General features: G+C 49.4%; 1 protein-coding gene across 4 annotated transcripts in view; it reads left to right on the top strand.

The window, feature by feature from the left end:
- The first annotated feature begins 2853 nt into the window (after positions 1-2853).
- OVOL2 (ovo like zinc finger 2) overlaps positions 2854-13426 on the top strand; it is a 30163-nt gene continuing 19590 nt past the window's right edge. Inside the window, exons 1-3 of one of the 4 annotated variants that reach the window (XM_072736468.1) lie at positions 2854-3178; positions 3885-4710; positions 5354-5574. In XM_072736468.1, coding sequence (XP_072592569.1) covers positions 4611-4710; positions 5354-5574 — 321 coding nt within the window. In that variant the 5' untranslated portion in view covers positions 2854-3178; positions 3885-4610. Of the gene's footprint in view, positions 3179-3642; positions 4711-4764; positions 5575-13426 lie in introns of those variants that run through there. The other 3 variants (XM_072736469.1, XM_026002369.2, XM_072736467.1) reach the window with 3 other exon arrangements.

Raw genomic sequence — 13426 nt, 5'->3', positions numbered from 1 at the left:
TGGGTTATGGATGGGCATTCCAGTTGTATTCAGATTTTTTTTTCCAGTTGTATTCAGATTCATCATTCAGATGAATGATGCTACTGTGAATATTCTTGCCTGTAATTCTAGGGGCAAAAGTGCAAGACTTTTTCTAAATTTAAAAAGTTGGAGTTTCTGGCTTATTCAATATGTGCATGTCTAATTTTACCAGATAAAATCCAACTCTTTTCCCAAAATGTTTGAATCAATCTCTACACCTATTAGCAATGCATTAATTTATTGTTCTTACATCTAAAGTGACACTTAGCAGGATTGGCAAACCTTTTAATTTTGGCAGTCTAGTAAACATGAAATAGAATTTCATTATCATTTTAATTTGCATTTCCCTGTTTACTAATGAGATTGAGCATCTTTTTATATGTCGATGGTCATTCATGTTTTCTCTCTGGAAAATGCCTGTTCATGTCTTTTGCCATTTTTCAAAAATATGTTTCTTTTTCTGACATTTGAATTCTTTGTTATCTGAATTCTGATCATTTATATGCCAAATGTGTTGCAAAATTTCTCTCAATTTATGATTTAGTTTGTCATTCTCCTTACTGTGTCTTTTGATAAATGGTCATTCTTAATTTTTCCACAGACAGATTTATAAATTTTTTTTGTGTGTGTGGTTTGTTCTTTGTGTCTTAAGAAATTCTGCTCCAGGGTAGGGGGATGGGTAACTGGGTGATGGGCATTAAGGAGGGCACTGATGTAACAAGCCCTGAGTGTTATATGCAACTAATCAATCACCGGACTCTACCTCTGAAGCTAATAATATGGCTATATGTTAATTAATTGAATTTAAATAAAATAAGTTTTAAAAAATAAAAAATTCTCCATGTGCATCAATTGTACTTCAATAAAAATAAAATTCTGCTCTAAGTTATGATCATAAAGTTATTCTCCGTTACCTATCTATCTATGCATATGTATACACATACACATTTAAACATTTAATCCACTGGAACTTGGTATGTGTGTGCATTATTCAATTTCCTTTATTTTTCCCCAAATGGATAACCTATCATTTCCATTCCACATCTCTCCCCACCCCTCTGCAATGCCCTGTCTCATAAACCAAAAGTCCACATGTGTGTAGTGTGTTCCTGGGCTCTCTACTCTTGTGCAGTGGTCTAGCTGTGCATGCTATTTTAATTACTATTGATATCTGATAGAGTGAATCTATACACCTTGTTCTTCGGGAGTCTTTTGGCTATTCTTTCACATAAGCTTTAGAACAAGTTTGTCAGATCTCCGAAAAAGATCTTTTTTTCAAGTATTAAATCCACAGATGACTTTGGAATGTTGTTGACATTCAGAAATGCAATTGACACACAGATTTTCTATAAAACAACCTTACAAAACTCTCTTATTAATTCTAATAATTTGTCTCTAGATTCTTCTGTTCCCCATAAAGCTAATCATACTGACTACAAATGAGGAGAGTTTTGCTTTTTCCTTTATGATCTTTATATCTTTATTTCTTTTTCTGTCTTCCTCTATCCATAAAAAAGCCGTTCGGTCTCATGCGAAGTGGAGTGTTGAGAGTAGGTAGCTTGGTCTTGTCCTGGGGTGCTACCTCCTACATTTTTGTAAAAATTGATCAAGGTGTGTATTTATGATTTGTACATTTTTAAAAACACTGTTATATTTTGGTAAAAACTAAAAAACAAAACAAAACAAAACTTTTTTAGGACCATTTCCCCATCATCCTAACCTCTCCTTACCCACTAAAGATACCACTGAGCAGGTTTGTACCTGTCTATTTTCAATCTGACTACACATTACTGGAGAAAAGAAGTCTTAAGTGAGAACACCCATACCTATTTCCATGCATTTGAAGACCTGCCAGGGGGAGGGGGCACAGGCATAGTCTCAGCACCCCCAGAGGGCAGAATGCAGAGGAGAGATGGAAGTGCAGGCAAATAGACTTCCACAAAGCAGAAGGAAAAGCTTTCTAACAGAACCGTTGCCTAACCAGAATAGATTTCTTTTTGAAAAAGTAAGCTCCCGGCACTGTAGGTATTCAAAGAGGGCGGGACACATCCCCCACTAAGGACTCTAGAGAGGGCCCCCCCCCCAACTGGTGGAGAGGTGAGGGACAGGCTGTGGGCCAGATCAGGACTGCTGTCTCTTTCAACCACCAGCTTTGAGGTTTTTAAAGAATTGAGCTTATTTCTTAATCTACTTTTAGGGGATGCTCTATTAGCTCCCCATAACACTTAGAAAAGTAACCCTAAAATAAAGAAGAGTCAACAAAAGCAAAACATAGAAAATGTTAATACTGATAAATCCCTCTCGAGTCCAATCAAGGAAAAAAAAAAAAAAAAGAAAGCTAACACATTAGAATTCCTTTCTCCCAAAGAAACAGCCAGCAAATATCAAGGTAAGCGTGCAAACAACCGTCGTAGAAAAAAGTGTAGTTATTTTTTTCATCCCGAATATCCTAAACGATGCACTGCTTCTTGATTTTCTAGCCTTATATCCTGTCATGTTATACTTTTTTCAGATAAAGGACAAAGTGGTCAGGCATTCATTGATTTGAAATCCAATAAAAGAAAAAAAATCTGTTAATGGGGTTGACTGCCTTTTTCACAACGTGAGGAATTTTGAAGAAGGCAAGTTTTAAAGATTTTTATGAGATGGGAGTTACTTCTGTGATTTCGTACTTTTCTCTATTTTACTTTCACTCAACCAATTTCTAGAAAATCTTCAGTTTGTTGGTAGATAAAAATACGTTCTGATTCTCCCATAAGCTGCGCCATCAGCCTCATAGACTAGAAAGAAGCCTCGCTTGCTTCCTCGTGCCGCTAGAGAAACGTCTTCCTTCTCCACGCCGGGCTTCACCGGATCAAAGTCTGTTTTATTCTTCGTTGACTGTTCTCAGAAAATCTGGAGTCCAGACAGGCTTGAGCCAGGAGAGGGTGACCCCTTGAGGGCAGACCCCGCGGCAGGGCGCTTCTCTTCCCTTCTCAGACCCAGGAGAGCTGCGCCCCCTCTCCGCGCGGGGAGAGGACTGAGCTGAGCCGAGAAATCCGTTACCAGGCTGCTGTGTCCCCAAGGGCCCTTCCAGGGCGGAAGAGGAGCGGGCGAACCGCTGTGTTGATTCCTCGGCCCTGTGGGCTGGGCGCGCGGCGGCTCAGGTTACACACAGGTGAGTCCGGCGGCAGGGCGAGCCGCGGGCGCCGGGGAACTCCGGGCTGGACGCGCCCCGCAGTGCCCGGAGGCCGCACGAGACGAGGGGTGCGCCCCCCGCCACGGTGGGGGCACTGCCGCGCGTCCCCGGGCGCACCCGAGCAGGGGCCGAGAGGGACCGCGCGCGCGCCCCACCAGCCGGCTCTGCGGCTCTGCGAAACTTGGCATCTTTCTCTTACCAACTCCTCTTCCTTCTCTCCCAACTCCCCCTCCAGGTATAAAGACAGAGAGGAAAAGCCAAAACCAAAAATAAATAGAAAGCTCTGCAGCCACCTCCCCAGTAGCAGCCCATCTTCACTTTATTGGGAAACGGATTCCCAGCCTCGGGATGGGGGAGCGGGCGGTGGGGGGGGGAGACCCTAGCTAATGGGAGGGGGTAAGGGTGAGAGGTTCGTGACGAAGCCGCGTTTGTATAACGTGCCCTTGGCTTTTGCTTCCATTGTGTGTTTATTTGGGGGTTGGCGGGGCTCTTGGGGTGGTAGGTCTTGGGGTGGCAGCTGCTTTGGCAGAACAAGCCGACTTGGTTTTCCTAGATCGTATGGCACAAATCGGTAATAACGACGTGTTCTAAAGCTGCCGAACTTTAAACCTTATTACTATTGTGTTTATTTGGGGGAATGTTGTAAATGATGGTAAGCTGAAGTCCCCCCCCCCCCCTTTACCAGATCAGAGTCCTGGAGAGTGTCTCTGTCGCCTCCACCTTCCGCCCGCCGAGATTTCAACTAGCCGGGGAAACCATCTACCAAGTCCGGAGGGACTGAGCCATTTTCTTGATTGCCTGTCGGAGACAAATCCACCTGGGGGCGGGGAGGGGGTGCCCCTGGCAGGAAGCTCCAACTCTTCGGATGGATGCCCCGGGAGGCGGGCCTGGGGACTCCCCTCTAAGAATTTGCCCTGAGGTTCATGTGAGGGGGGCCGCAGCAAGAGGCTGATTTAAAAAAACGTTCTTCCCTTTTTAAAAAGGGGAGGGGGGAAAGAATCAGACGTTAAATTCTTTTGCAAACATTCATGCCTAAGGAAGGGCTGGAACAGGCAGCCCCGGCCGCCGGAACCGGTCGGACAGGTAGCGAGCTTGTTGACACCGTTATGTTGCAGGGCGCATGCTCACTCCCAAGTTTCCTGGTGCCTTTTCTATTCCACCTTATGAAACTTTTTCCTCGGCGTGGTCTCACCCGCGATTTAAGGCATAGGTGTCGCCGAGCCTGGAGGCTGGGAGTCGCCGGGCGTGCAGGGGAGAGGCCTGGGCCGCGGCGCGGCGGGGGCGGGAGGGAGAGGGCCCGCGAGGCGGGAAGGTGGGCTCTGGCCGCCGGGAGCCGGGGACCGAGCCCCCGCCGCAGCCTGTAGCGGGGAGCAGGGCAGGAGGGGGCCGCCGGCCGGGGAGGGGCCGCACGATGCCCAAAGTCTTCCTGGTGAAGAGGAGGAGCCCGGGGGTCTCCGTCCGCAGCTGGGATGAGCTCCCAGACGAGGAGAGGGCAGACACCTACATCCCAGGTGAGCGCCGCGCGGGGGCCGGGCCTGGGCGCGGGACTCCGGGGGTGGGGGCAGGGGGCGCCGGGTCCCCTCGGCTCCTCGGCGAGGGCTGGGCTCCCCGCCGCACGCCCCCTCTCTTGGGGTGGGGGAGGTCCCAGGCGGGGAGACCGAGTGAGGGGCTGGAGAGCCGCGATGCCCTGCGCCCCCGTCCCCCTAGTGGGCGCCCGTAATTGCCCGGCGGCGGGACCGTTGACTGCCGCGCGGGCCCAGGTGGCCCAGGAGGGGGGACTGAAGGCCAGTGGGGGGCTGCTCAGCCCCACGTCCTCACGGGGTGCCCCAGGATCCGGCAGGCCGCGGGCTAGGTGGGGTGAGGTCAGACCCCGACCCCCAGCCAGGGAGAGGAAACTTGGCGCGCGGGGTCCCCGCCGCCCCGGGCCCTCGGTTCCTGGTGGGCGCGGGGACTGGGACCGAGGGGCCGCCCCTCCCACCCCGAGGCCGAGCCGGGATTCGCTCGCCCACTCCCGCGTGTTGCCCACTTGGCCGGGTGCCCGGGTCCGGGGCGGGGCGGGGCGGCGGCGGCGGCGGCACCGCCCGCAGGTCAAACTGCCGCGGACGCCGGGGCCTGACGCCGCGTGTCTGTCGGGGCGCGCCCCTCCCTCCGCAGTGGGCCTGGGCCGTCTGCTCCACGACCCCCCCGAGGACTGCCGCAGCGACGGCGGCAGCAGCAGCGGCGGCGGCAGCAGCAGCGCGGGGGAGCCCGGAGGCGCCGAGAGCAGCTCGTCCCCGCGCGCCCCCGAGCGCGAAGTCCCCGAACCCGGCGACGCCGAGGGCCCCGGCGGACACCTGGCGGCGACGCAGCGCCCGGGCGCCAGGTCGAAAATCAAGGTACGGCGTCGACTCTGCCCCCGCCGCCGCCTCGTGCCACGCCCTGGCGTCGGGCTCCCGGGGCCCGCGCCCTCCCCGCCGCGCGCGCGCACCCGGCCCCCGCGCCCCCGCGCCCCCGGCGCCGAGCGCACCGCACCCTCCGCGCCGCCTGCACCTGCTCCTGGGGCCGGGCCGGGCGGCTCCGCGCGTCCTCCCGCCTCGGGGTACCCGGCGGCCCGCGCCGCCGAGCCCTGGAGGCCGCCTCCGGAGCCGGCGTGGCCTCCGCACTGCCCCGAAGACCGGGCCCGGCTTCCTGCCTCCCGCAGCCCCCGTTCTGCGTGCGCGGCCGTTAGAATCTGCAGGCCGTCGGGGTCCCGGGCGCGGGGGGGACCAGGCTCCCGGGGTTCCGTCCCAGGGCGCCTTCCCCAGCGCCCGGTGGAGTCAGGCCCACACGCTTGGCCCCGCGGCAGTTCGGCACACGGCGGACCCCCCCCCAGCAGCTGTCCCCGCTGACAGCACCGAGCGCCCGTTACACCGGAGGTCTGCGGGGCACTTCCGATTTGTCACATCTCGACGCCTTGAAGCGAATTGATGGATAAAGGGGTTCGGTGCTCGCCCCGGGTTGCCGTTTGTTACCCTCCATTGTCATTCTTTCGTACCCCCCCCCCCGCCCCTTCTAGAATTGCAGGCGACACCGTATGGGACATCATCTGGCTTTACTGGGGAGAACTTCCACGTCCGTCTGCTCAAATGAATCCGCTACCCGCAAGACTAAGGAGTCCCATTGCACTGATTTAGTCGGCGGGAGCCAGGGAGTGGTGTTTCAGGAATCACATGATCCCATTTCCTAGCCTGGCGGGACTCTGCGGGCTCCCGGCGCTGGGCGGGGGGCGACCCTTCCTGCGGGCGCCGGACGGCCCTGGAGCCCTGCTGCCGGGGCGGGGGTGGGGGTGGGGCGGAGGAACTCTGGTGTTTGCTGTGGATTGGGTAAGACTAGGTTACTTTTCCTGGGCGAGGCTATCCCTCCCTATGCATATTCCTGGTTCCTGGGGTTTGGCTTGCGGGCGGGCTAAAGGTGCATTTGGTTATGAATTGAGGCTAAAGGCTGGAGCAGAAATCTCCAGGAAAGACCTCTTTAAAGGTTGCTGCGGCCCACGGTGCTTGGTGTTAAGTGTGCTGCTGAGGTTCAAAGTCAGCTGGCCTGAGGCTTTTCTGGGCCAGATGGGGTTAAGTGGGAGGGGACAGTTTGCCCGAGGCTGGTAGCTCTCCCCTCCAGGAAATTCTACAAAGTGTCCCACTTGCATATTTATCACCAGGCTGGAAGGACAATTGCAACGTTGTTTTGGGATTGACTGTTAGTCGTTTTGCTCCTCTGTCCCCCAACTTCCCAGATTACCCCGGGAAGAAAGCGGCAGGGGAGAAAGATCCAGTCCCTTAATTCACGTTTTAGAAGCTCTCTCGTCCCAGGCAAACAGTGCCATTGGAGCCCTGGATTAAAGGAATAAATAAACCACGATCTTATTTCTAGGATCTTTCCTACATGCTGCCCCCAGGACCAGGGGTGGGGGGGCGTTTGCTCTGTGACCCTATTAGCACAGCTTCCAGAGAAGTTTTATTTTGTTCACAGAGGATGTTTAGATTCCTTTTCCCTCTCAGCCTTCATCCATAAATAGGAGACACCTTGGTATTAAGAGGCTCCAAGCTTCCAGAATTATCATCTATGGTATTGGCTGTTTTCAAATGATTGTCCAAATTGCCTGTGACTTAGCACATTGTGTAATTTTAGAGTTCTATACAAAACCTGCTGTTCTCAAGAATTAGTTTCTTGAGGCACCTGGGTGGCTTAGTTAGGCAGCTGCCTTCCGCCCGGGGTTGTGATCCTCGGGTCCTGGGATGGAGCCCTGCACTGGGCTCCCTGCCGAGTGGAGAGTCTGCTCTCTCTGCCTGCAGCTCCCTCTGCTTGTTCTCTCTCTCTCTCTCTCTCTGTCAAATAAATAAATACAACCTTAAGAAAAGAACATTAGTTTCTTAACTGGAAGAAAAGGAATGCCACTCCAGGATGAGGCCCATATATTGATGCATAATGACCAAGTTGGAATGACTTCAAGACACTCACTGAGCTGTTAGTTCAGAGGACTAGGGGAGGAACAGGTTTGAGCCAGTGCCCCCCAGAGAGAGGCATCCTCCCATCTAACTATTCTGGAGCATCTGCTGTGTTCAAGGAGATAACGTTCCCAGCCTGGCGGTCTAGAATCATCTGACTGTAGCAGTTAAGCCCCTAGGCTCTGGCTTTGTCACTTAGCTGCATGACCTTGGGCAAGTTGCTAATCCCGCTGGGCCTCAGTTTCCTTGTCTGTGAAATGGGAATAATAATGACACCTACCTCATAGAGTGGTGAACATAATAAATGAATGAAGAAGGGAACGTAGTAGGTGCTCATTAACTCTAGCTAGAATTTTCCGGCTTGGTGGGGAGACACAAATATTAATTATTAACTCTGTTACAGCAAAGGGGATGGATGCTAAAGCACACACAAAGATGTAATAAATTATGAGCTAGGGAAGATTTCTTGGTGTAGATTTGAGGGCAGTGGAGAAGGGGGGAGAGGCAGGCTTTGCCCAAAAGTTAAGTAAGTAAAGGACTTCAAACTCTGGTTTCTGAGGATGGAAAATCCACCTGCTGGAGTTAGAGGGAAGTGTGAAAGGTGGGGAGCTAGGACAGGACAAGATGGTGAAGGGGCTAAGCCAAGAGGTGTGGCTGCCCCTTCATAGGCAGAACAGGGATTCTGGAAAGGTTTGAAGAAGGAGGACCTCAGTTGGGTCCATTCTCCCAGCTGTGTTTAGTTCCCGAGTCTTAGTTCCTGGACCTGTTGCATGGAAAAGCAACGGAACTGACCTCTCAGAAGGGTTGGTTAGGTGAAATAAGGGGTGCAGAGTGTCTCGCACTTCTGTGCATGTGTAAACCGCCAGGAGGGAATTAGCTAACAGTGATGTATGGCAGGTTTCCGTAATGTCCAATATGTTGTTGCCTATGGTAGGGACACGGGATTTGCCAATCTGGCTGTGCTGGTGAGTGGATCTAGGAAGGAGTTGTAGGTGCTGGTTAGGAAACTGGCCTTTTCCAGCCTATCTGCCTTTTGACTGCCTCAGGGCAGTTTGCAAAATCGCCTCTTTACTCCTGAGAACTCCGTAATTTTCCAAACAGATTGAGGTGGAGAGATTGTGTGTATCTAAGAAGGCAGTAGTGACAGGTCCAGGTGGCTCTAAGCCTTTCTTGTGCTGGTACCATTTGCAGGACTCCAGCTGTGGGGTAGAGACCCCCCAGAAAATCTGATCACCATTGCCCTGCCTTTGAAGATTTATTAGAAACTAACTCTGAAGTTAAATTAGGTAGTTGATGGATATTTTTTCCTTCCTGACTGAGTAGCTGGCAGGACCCCAGTACAGGGTAGCAGGTGAATCTATCTTCTCCCTTTTTCCCCTTCTATTCTCTTCCTTTGGCCTCTCCCAAGGATGCTTCAAAAGGAACTGAGTATAGAATTCCTTCTAAAATAGTTTTGGTCTTCTACCTGGCTCTGTAGTCCAGGTCTTTGAGTCATGCCAGACATAGGAACGTGCAGTAGTCTTTTTTTTCTTTCTTTCCGTCACTTATCACTCAGCCCCAATAACCATTTAAACCGTGGCTGTTGGGGATCCCTGGGTGGCGCAGCAGTTTGGCGCCTGCCTTTGGCCCAGGGCGTGATCCTGGAGACCTGGGATCGAATCCCACGTCGGGCTCCCTGCATGGAGCCTGCTTCTCCCTCTGCCTATGTCTCTGCCCCTCTCTCTCTCTCTGTGTGACTATCCTAAAAAAAATAAATAAATAAATAAACCGTGGCTGTTCCTGCCCATCCACCCGGCACCCATCCCAGACACATGATTTTGAGGTACATCTCAGTTATCATATTATTGCAACCATAAATACCTCAGAATGTGCCTGTAATAGGTAAAGGCCAAAATACCTGATCATACATTCACAGCGATGTTCACATTGCTAATCGTCTCGTAAATTTGTTTTGTTTTTTTTTTTCAGTTTGCTGAATCAGGTCCACACAGTGTCTAATATTGTAATTGATTGACAAGTCTTTCAGGTCTCTTGTAATTTGTCCATGTTCCCTCCATCTCTTTTCTGTGTCCTTACAAGCTAATTATTAAAGAGATGAGTAATTTTGCCTGGAGAGTTGCTAACAATCTGGATTTTGAGGAATGCATCACATCAGAATCTAATGCTCCTTGATCTTCTGTGTTTTCTCTAAATGGGTAGTTGGTTCTGCAGCTGCACTATCTACTACGGCAGCCAAAATTACATGTGACTATTTAAATTTAAACTAAGCAAAATTAAAAATTAAGTTCCTCAGTTGCACAAGCCACATTTCAGGTGCCCAGTGACCATGTGTGACCAGTGGCTTACTGTATTGGACAGTACAGATTAGAACATTTCTATCAATGCAGAAAGTTCAATTGGACAACACTGCTTTAGATATTTGATCAGGTATATTCATTTTAGTTCGAAAGTGTGTCGAGGGGGGAGGGTCAACTATTAACATCAAGAAGAAAACAATAATTGGGTGTCTCCTTGTGATTGCAGCTATTGATACTCGGTCTAATTATTTTAGGTGATTAGGGGTTGTGATATTCTGTCCTTCATTTCTGAGCTGATAATCTTATTTAGAGATATACTTCCCCTCATCTGTTGTTTGGTTCCCAGTAAGACAGTTCATTTAGGAAAGGCCAAATAAGATTCCCTTGTTTACCAGTTTTCAAGCTAACCTGTTGATTCACCAGAATTCTACAGCAGTGGCCAACTTGTTTATTTTTAAAACATTGTTGCGAATCACGGATTTAAGCAGTTTTTAAAAACTCATCCGTTTGATATTTGGAGGAGAATATAAGCTCTGTCCCTAAGTCCTTGCCTATTGTCTTTTTTCTCCCGAGACTGAATTGGATGCCCCTCACCCCCACCCCCATTATAACTCACTGACCATGTGCCTGACATTTGGCTGACCAGACTCTTCTTCTTGACTCTAGACCTACCGACGGCAGGGAACATTCCTACCGGGCTTGTATCCCCAGCACCTGGTACAGTAATGTCTGACTCATAGGAGGACATAGGTCAACATAGAACAGAAGTATAGGTGGGAAAGGAGGAGCCAGCACTCCCTGGATGTCAATAACACATTTGGAGGAAAATGGGAAGTAAGAAGAGAACATAGGGGATCCCTTGGTGGCTCAGCGGTTTGGCGCCTGCCTTTGGCCCAGGGCACGATCCTGGAGTCCCGGGATCAAGTCCTATGTCGGGCTCCCAGCATGGGGCCTGCTTCTCCCTCTGCCTCTCTCTCTCTGTGTCTATCATAAATAAATAAATCTTAAAAAAAAAAAAAAAGAAAAAGAAGAGAACATGGATCTGGGAAATATCTAGAATAGGTGCTCAAAAAAGACTAAATTAATTAAAAGGGGGAAAAGGAATAGGAGAACTATGTAACTGAATTGCACTGGCTTTTCACTTGAACACAGGTGAAGTAGGTTTAGTGGCAGGCAACAGAATCCATTGTAGTTAGCTCCAGCTGAGCCTGGTTAATGATAGGTTAATAAATGGACTAAAAATAGACCAGAATATAATCCCAGAGCCGCACTGCAGAACCGGCCCACCAAGGAAGCTACACTTAGAGCCTCTCTGGCTGCCTGCTCCTGCATCACGCTGCTGCTGCTAATGCAGAGTATAGAGTAATTGCCATGCATCTGCCTCTGCCCGATTAACTCAGGCCCAAATACAAATCTCCTGATAGTGCACCCAAGTCACATCTAAAACCTATAGCTACAAGGGAGTCTGGGAAATGTAGTTTGTAGCTTTTTAGCCTCTGCAGTACAAGAAGGTCCACCAGAAAAAGTAGGAATAGATGCCTTGAAGAGTGTCCATCCAGCGAACCGTTAAAGCTTGTTTGGTCCAATCCCTTCATTTTCAAGGAATGAAGGGGAAAACCCAGAGAGGTTTCATTGAATTTGGCACAGTTTTTAGTAGCAAAACCCCACCCAAGGATCCTCACTGTTTTAGGGTTGTTGTATTACACTGTGGGGGAAGTATCTTTGACTCTTTAGCCATTAGCCTTGACAGTCTGACTTGAAGCTGTTTCTCACCATGATATGAGAAACAGTAGGATTTATCCCCCCTGTCTCCCCCATATCATGTCCAGACCCATGGACCTGTCCAGGGGGGTGTAGGCCCTAGTTCTGTGGACAATAGGCCACACCCAAAATTTCAGTGTGGGCACCTACAAGTCATGTAACCTACAAGGGCAGGTTAGATCTCTTGGAGCCTCATTTATTTTCTGGATTATAGGGACATGTTCTCTTCATTATCTCTGCATTTGAGAAGGTTCTCCATTCTACCCTATAGTAGAGTTGTGAATCCCAAAGAAGTGGCACATGGAGCAAGAGGGGATTTTTTTTCCCCAAGGGAATCGGGCAATATGCTTAGCATGTTTGTTTGTTTGTTTGTTTTAAGTAATCTCTGTGCCCACCATGGGGCTCCAACTCATGACCCCAAGATCAAGAGTCCCGTGCTCTACCAACTGAGCCAGCTAGGTGCCCCTAGCTTAGCATGTTTTAATGCTGAAGCATACAAATGTGTCAGTGGAAATCTTATCCAAATGGCCACCACCTTTACAGTACTCTCCCACAGGAAATAGGACCATTAATAATTTAATAAACTTGTCTGGTGGAAGTATCAACAGAAAATAAAGGACTTTTTTTTTTCTTTAGAAGTTTGATAGGTAAGTGACCTTAGCCAGCTTGGAAGTTGGTCAGAGGGCCAGCTAAGGTCCCTACCTCCCCAGACACTCCTGCAGTTTTCGGCAGCCCTGATACAATGATTGTTTTGTTTTTGCTGCAAAGACCTGTTTTTTTGGAAGAACTAGAGGGGAACCTTGTGTGTTTTTTAAAATGAAAGTCAAGATCCTGCAGAAAACAGAATAGCAAGCAAGAAAGCACAAGCCATGTAGTTAGATAATCACTCGGCCTCTCTTCATCTTTCCTGCCCTGAATTAATCTCCAGACCTATGTCACCTCCCACCATCCATTTCATTAATAAGCCTCTTTCGAAGTGTTAATTTTGGATTAACGGTGAAGCTTTTCCAGAAGGTAGCGTGGTGTCTATACCACCCCCAGTAGGTCTGGAACAGTACCCTATAATTAAACACATTAGTAATTTCTATATCAAAACACATGAATATTGACACCAAATGGGATGAAATCTGCATAGCTCCACGTCTGCTCGCGTCCAGTTTTATCTCCAAAGGGAGATACGTGAGACTGTTGGTTTTCAGAGCTTTTTGGATTTCAGGGTCATGGGTGAAGGACTGGGGGTTGTCAGCTCATACTGAAGACCAGTTCCCCTTTTTTCCATCAGAGAGAGAAAACTCAAAAGGCCAACAGAGAAACAAGGGATTCAAGGGATTTTGACCAATTATCTTTTATTAGGATCACAGAACTTTGGAGGTGGTCCAACTCTAAGAGTTATTGACCTCCAGGTCCTTTTTTTTTTTTTTTTTTTTTAAAGAAAAGATTTATTTATTTTATTTGAGAGAGAAAGAGAGAGAATGAGTGGGAGGGGTAGAACGAGGTATAAGCAGACTGCACTGAGCATGGAGTCTGGCTCCTGGTGACCTCAGGACCCTGAGATGGTGACCCTGCCTGAATGCCGAAACTGAATTCGTTGCTTAATTTATTTATTTATTTATTTTTTTATTTATGATAGTCACAGAGAGAGAGAGAGGCAGAGACACAGGCGGAGGAAGAAGCAGGCTCCATGCACCAGGAGCCCGATGTGGGATTCGATC

Source organism: Vulpes vulpes, chromosome 14, assembly GCF_048418805.1.
Source record: "Vulpes vulpes isolate BD-2025 chromosome 14, VulVul3, whole genome shotgun sequence".
Lineage (NCBI taxonomy): Eukaryota > Metazoa > Chordata > Mammalia > Carnivora > Canidae > Vulpes > Vulpes vulpes.
The sequence above is the reverse complement of the archived record's forward strand: the minus strand, read 5'-3'. Positions and strand labels throughout refer to the sequence as shown.